Genomic DNA, 5,920 nt, shown 5'->3' on the forward strand with positions numbered 1-5,920 from the left:
CGGCATAGACCGGTCATTGGGAGGCTACATCCCTCTCAATGACCGGCATAGAACGGTCATTGAGAGGCTACATCCCTCTTGATGACCGGAATAGACCGGTCATCAGGAGGTTACATCCCTCCCAATGACCGGAGTAGACCGGTCACCGAGAGGATACATCTCTCTCAATGACCGGCATTCCGGTCATCAAGAGAACACATCTCTCTCAATGACCGGCATTCTGGTCATCAAGAGAACACATCCCTCTCAATGACTGGCATAGACCGGTCATCAAGAGGGATGTGTTCCCTTGATGACCGGTACAGACCGGTCATCGAGGGGGATGTGTCCTCTCAATGACTGGTCTATCCCGGTCATCAAAGGGGATGTGTCCCTTTGATAACCGGTCTATTCCGCTCCATCCATTGGGAGGGATGTAACCTCCCAATGACCGGTCTATTCCAGTCATCAAGAGCAATGTAGCCTCTCAATGACCGGTCTATGCCGGTCATTGAGAGGGATGTAGCCTCTCAATGACCGGTCTATGCCGGTCATTGAGAGGGATGTAGCCTCTCAATGACTGGTCTATGCCAGTCATTAAGAGGGATGTAGCCTCCCGATGACCGGTCTATTCCGGTCATTGAGAGGGATGTAGCGTCTTGATGACCGGTCTATTCCAGTCATTGAGAGGGATGTAGCCTCCTGATGATCGGTCTATTCGGGTCATCAAGAGGATTGTAGCGGTCTGTACCGGTCATTGAGAGGGATGTAGCCTCCCGATGACCGGTCTGTACCGGTCATTGAGGGGGATGTGCCCTCTCGATGACTGGAATGCCGGTCATCAAGAGAGATGTGATATACCCTCTTGATGACAGGTCTGTGCTGGTCATTGAGGGGATTGTTTCCTCCAGATGGCCAGAGTGCTTCACCCCGGCCACCTGTCACCGCACGGCACCCTTGTGTGCAGATAGTTTTTTGAGGGGAGCTGGTGGCGCGCACAGAGGGGGGCCCAACGTCACGTGATGTTGAGTCAACAGAAATTCCCGTGCGCAATAAGTTTCTCTCCGTGCGTGAAGTAAACCCATAAAAAAAAGTTGCCATGAATTGTTTCCTAATGTGAATTGACTTTTCATTTGATCTTGGTAAAAAAAGCAAAAGAAGAAACATGCAAAAGAAAAAGGGAATAAAAAAAGTAAAGAAAATTGATATTTGCTGGTGGGTTGTCTACAATTTTTTTGCTGTTTTTGAGTTTGAAGTGGATTTGATGAAAGTTTGAACTGATTGTATGCAGTTGTTCTTGTCAGAATTTCTTCATAACCTCTGCCTGGTATTTCGAGAAGTACCTACAACACGGGACAACAAGAAAAAAAAAATCACGTCAATGATAAGTCGAAGCGAGCAAGTAAGTGATGGTGGAAGACAGAGAAGATAAAACAGTCAATCGAACTTTTTGCCACCAAAGAGAGCCAGCCCGACACAAGCAAGAATAAAGGACCATTTAATGGCCAGATACAGATAAGCTCCCAGAGACCCCCAAAAGCCAAGTGCACCCGATCCGATCCCACCAGACGTGTTACCATTCCATTCAGGATAAGATTTCGAGCCCGTCTTTTGCGTCTTTGGTGGATGATAAACTAATCCGTTTGTTGATACTGAGAGGATGTCGTGTGCGTCTGAATATTCAGCAACCGTTGCAGTTGTTTCGATTCAGTTTCCGAGCCTGTTTCTGTTTTCAGGACGGGCTGTTCAATTTGTTCTCTACTTACCACTAACTTCGCCCGTATGAGCTGAGAATCCTAAGAATATGTTCTCGGGTAGAGTGTAGTTTGATACTGTAAAGCAATGATCCCATTCGTCCCATTTATCATGTTGAACTAATAGCTGTTGCAGCGTAATCGCGATTTTATGCAACCAGTGTAAAACCATAAGATCATCACAAATAAAACAAAATGTTCCTTTGGGTCAGTACTTTTGTATCACCGCGTTGGATCATGCAAGCTAGACTTTTACCTCCAGGAATCGTCCCCGAACGTAATTGATTTGCAGTTTGGTAGACACATCTGAGCGCCGTACCAAATACGAGCATGCACCTGCTTCTTGACCGTCCCCGTCTTCTCCTACGTCAAATGATTTATACCCGTTGTTGATCATCCCCAAAATCCGCGGGAAGGCGTACTTATGTGATGTTATTTTCAAATAGATTCAAATTAATCAGCTGATAGAGACGAAAAATCACCAAAACGAAAAACGCGCAGCCAGTATGGAAAAACTGAAGTGCAAAAACGAGTCCCACTTACCGAATGTCTTGCATTTGGAAATGTATCAATGAAAATTCCGAATCCATCCCAGTGATCTTTACGTATTTTGCGTTATTAAATAAACAGGACCGAAGGTTCAAAAACATGAAAATTATATAATGAATTGAATTCGATGGTCAGCCAAACTCCAACTGACTGCATTTTTAAAAAAAAAAAAAACGGAGACAAACCAGCGGAGCCAAAAACCGGACCAAGTTGCTGGGAGGGTTTACTCAACCAGACTGCCATTCCATCTCCATACAGGGAAGAAGAGTCGCCATCGATCTTAAATTCTACCTCGACTTGGAAGCTGGGCTGAGTGAGTGGATATCTCGACCATAAGTAGCCAGCCTCAGATGCTCGATTTTGGGTTAATCGGACATGTCGATTCGTATCAATGACTTTCGAGGGTTTTCAGTTGAACAAAACAGGTCAGCCAGTGTGCAATGGTTTTTGTGGACCTCTTTCTTTCTTTGATCGCCTTGGTGATGGTATTACACTTCTTCTCCGTCATAAGCCAACATATTTTCGCGTGATAACCATTTTTTCCGACCTTGGATGTTCGATTCACACAGCCCATATCATCTATGCAAAAACAACTGAACTGGATGAAAGATAAATTGAGATAACTTACTTGCTGAACCACCAAAGTCGAACCACCGATTCTGCAGATCTGTATCTACGAAAGCTGTCGAGATTGGTAAGCACAAAAGGGGGGGAAATGATTAAAAATCAGCATTACTGCTATGTTCAAAGATGTATAAAAAATAGATCCAGGAATAACAGAAAGAACGAGTATTGCATTTCTGCTACTGAAGCCACGTATGCGTCAGTTTGATTTCGTAGATGATGAGAACTGACGAGGGTAGATAGTATGGCCTTTGATGGGGATCGTGACTTCAGTGGTTCCTTTGATCTGGCGGTTATGAATGACTTGGTTGCTAGTTGGCGGATGGTCCTCAAAACCGTTGGAAATGCCGATTTGAAATGAAAGGAGTGTGATCGAAAGCTTCTTGAAGAGGCCCAGGTCGATTGGAGGCGGTCCTCGCATGATGAACGCTCGATCGTGAGATGTAAAGATATTCACCGTCGTACTACCAGTCGAATGGACACCGTATTGTTTTCAGCTTGGTGAATGATAATATGGAAGACAGATCGGTTGGACAATGGAGGGTGAACTCCCCCGGGGGGATAGCTCTCGTTGGTTGTCGGGGTCTGCAGACTAAATTTTAAAACCGGTATTCGCGACTGTGGGATCATAGGATCAGATGCAACCTATCCCAACTCTTAAATAGCAAGCTAAACGGTGCAGAGTCCAAGCCCAATCTCGAAAGGCGGTAAATATATAAAGAACTTGTGTGAAACGGGGCACCTTGGAAAATGTCAAAACATTTGAATCAGGTTTATCCACAATTTAAAACTTCACAAGGAGCTAAATGTGAGCCGAAGGTCCACCCAAGGTCTCAAGATCTTTGAAGCACAGTTCTTTATTTTGAATAGTCAACAGCAATATTCTCAATTTCCAAACCAAGCAATCAGAGTTCTATGTATTTGATTACCTATAGGTTACAAAATCTGAATTATGTATTTACTTCCAAAATCTAACCAAATTTATCAAATCAGAATAGGAAGAGGATCATAAGGAGATACAAAAAACATGGAAAGCTGTTCTGAAAAGAAACGGTGCATGTAGTCTCAATCCAATCTATTGCTATCATAGATGTGTGCAAGTCTGGGTATTCGACTCCTTCAAGCTCAAATTTCACAGCCAAATCCCAGTCAAATCTGTTCTTCTGATTTTGAAGAGGGAATGCTTTCCTAGTCAATAATTAACACCAAGACGTATCCCCTCATTCCTAATGCTCACGCAAATGTATGTATTCACAGAAGAAACAAAACGAAAAAGAGGTTATTGATTTATTTCGGGTGTGCTTGGGGATAGATGGCTGCTACATACATAGACATTTTGGGTATATAACAATCAATCGGGTGTCACCTCAAGTTTCCAAGTATCCATAGTGAGATACAAACAAAAGCAGATAATTTGGAAGGAACCAGGAAGAATGGACAAAAACGGGAGAGACTTAATCAAGCTCCAAAGGCTGCGGTTTGGCTTCTTGAGGGGAAGGAGGCTGGATCCCAAGTTTTGTAAGTTGTGACTGAAGAGTGCGATTTATGATTCCATCGAGCTGGTCGATGAGACTGAATTCAATCACATTGACGATCGTCTTGACCAACATATCGAACTCCAAGTTGACGGTCGAACCGACCGATTTCAACGAGAGTGTGACGTTCAACTGAGTGTGGGGGATCAGCATGATCGAGACTCTGGTCGTTCGATTCTTTGTGGCTCCGGCTTCGGTCGTCGAGGAGGATTCGGCCTTCTCAATCCCAGTGATCGTGAGTGAAATACCATCGATGGTGATATATCCTTTGGGAATTAGATATTTCGAATATTCTTGGGGTTTATTCTTCGACTCCTCCTCTGCTCCTCTGACATTTGCACTCTCCCATTTGTCCTCTTCGTATTCAATCGTCATTCTAATCGAGTCTTCATCCTTGGTCTTCGAAACTATCCTTCCTGTTCTATCAACGTGCCCCTATCAAAAGCCAACGATTAGTTTGCTGGCTTTCTTGACGAGTAGAAGCGTTGTTCAAATACTCACTTGAACGAAGTGCCCACCAATTCGGGTAGAGGGCGATAATGCTCTTTCCACGTTTACTAAGTCATCCACTTTGAGAGAGCCTTGAACGCACATAAAAATAACATATCGAAACCGGTAAGAAGTCACAATGTAGAGAATAGAGAGAGACATGAACGATAAACTGACCTAGATTGGAACGAGATAAAGTCTCAGGAGCCAAGTTAAGATGAAACGACGAGTCGATAGCAGAGAATTTGACAACTGTCAAGCAAACGCCATCGATCGCGATACTGTCCCCATCTCTCAGATCGTCGAAGAACGCTATCACACCCACATCTTTCTCCGTCGGCGGTGTTGAGTTAGGAACGATGCTCGATTGGTACCTCTGTAGTTCTTCCCGTCGCAGTACTTGGATTTCGATTCTATCATGATTCGGTGAATGTGATTTGACCCTTCCGATTCTCTAGTAATGTGAATTGGGTTATGCCAATCGCTAGTCCTGATGTTCTATCTGGGGATTCACTTACTTCGATCAGTCCCGTAAACATGATGATACGCTATTTGTTCTGCAGAATATTTCGTCCTGTGGGGGTGAGGGTATCAAGTCTTCAGCAGTTTTCGTTTTGTCGGACGAAGTCAGAGCCGCTTTGTCGAGCTGTATGATTCAACGCGGGAGCGGGCTCGGATTCATAATTGAGTCATATGGACCATTGTCGACCTCGGGCCGTCTGAATTCTTGCCTCTATTATACTATAAGGGAGTTGAGACACTTGCATTGGACTCAGTTTTGTGAATTGTACGATAAAAATTAGACGAGACTATGTAAGGAGGTTAGTCCATCAAGTACATGGTAATGTGAATATCTCAATTGTAAGTTGATTTCATGCTCTATGTCTCCCTGTTCTTCTTATGCAGCCAAAGATGCTTCAAATGTATCAAATCAAACTAGAGTATCTGAGTGTTGATGACCCTGTGTCATCAATGTGATTATCCCATTAA

At 43.9% G+C, this 5,920-nt stretch overlaps 2 protein-coding genes across 2 annotated transcripts; both read right to left on the reverse strand.

Moving 5' to 3' along the window:
- Positions 1-1,279: 1,279 nt before the first annotated feature.
- PtA15_12A378 (uncharacterized protein) lies at positions 1,280-3,327 on the reverse strand (the record flags this gene model as incomplete). The annotated part of the gene is made up of 8 exons (XM_053161980.1): positions 1,280-1,322; positions 1,427-1,652; positions 1,746-1,860; positions 1,990-2,154; positions 2,277-2,332; positions 2,468-2,677; positions 2,911-2,964; positions 3,138-3,327. The coding sequence occupies 8 exons, from the start codon at positions 3,325-3,327 to the stop codon at positions 1,280-1,282; spliced, it is 1,059 nt and encodes a 352-aa protein (XP_053025944.1).
- Positions 3,328-4,360: 1,033 nt separating this feature from the next.
- PtA15_12A379 (uncharacterized protein) lies at positions 4,361-5,469 on the reverse strand (the record flags this gene model as incomplete). The annotated part of the gene is made up of 4 exons (XM_053161981.1): positions 4,361-4,876; positions 4,943-5,022; positions 5,108-5,384; positions 5,449-5,469. 4 exons carry the CDS (start codon positions 5,467-5,469, stop codon positions 4,361-4,363), a joined length of 894 nt encoding a protein of 297 aa, XP_053025945.1.
- Positions 5,470-5,920: the final 451 nt, after the last annotated feature.

The sequence above is a fragment of the Puccinia triticina genome, chromosome 12A, assembly GCF_026914185.1.
Source record: "Puccinia triticina chromosome 12A, complete sequence".
NCBI lineage: Eukaryota > Fungi > Basidiomycota > Pucciniomycetes > Pucciniales > Pucciniaceae > Puccinia > Puccinia triticina.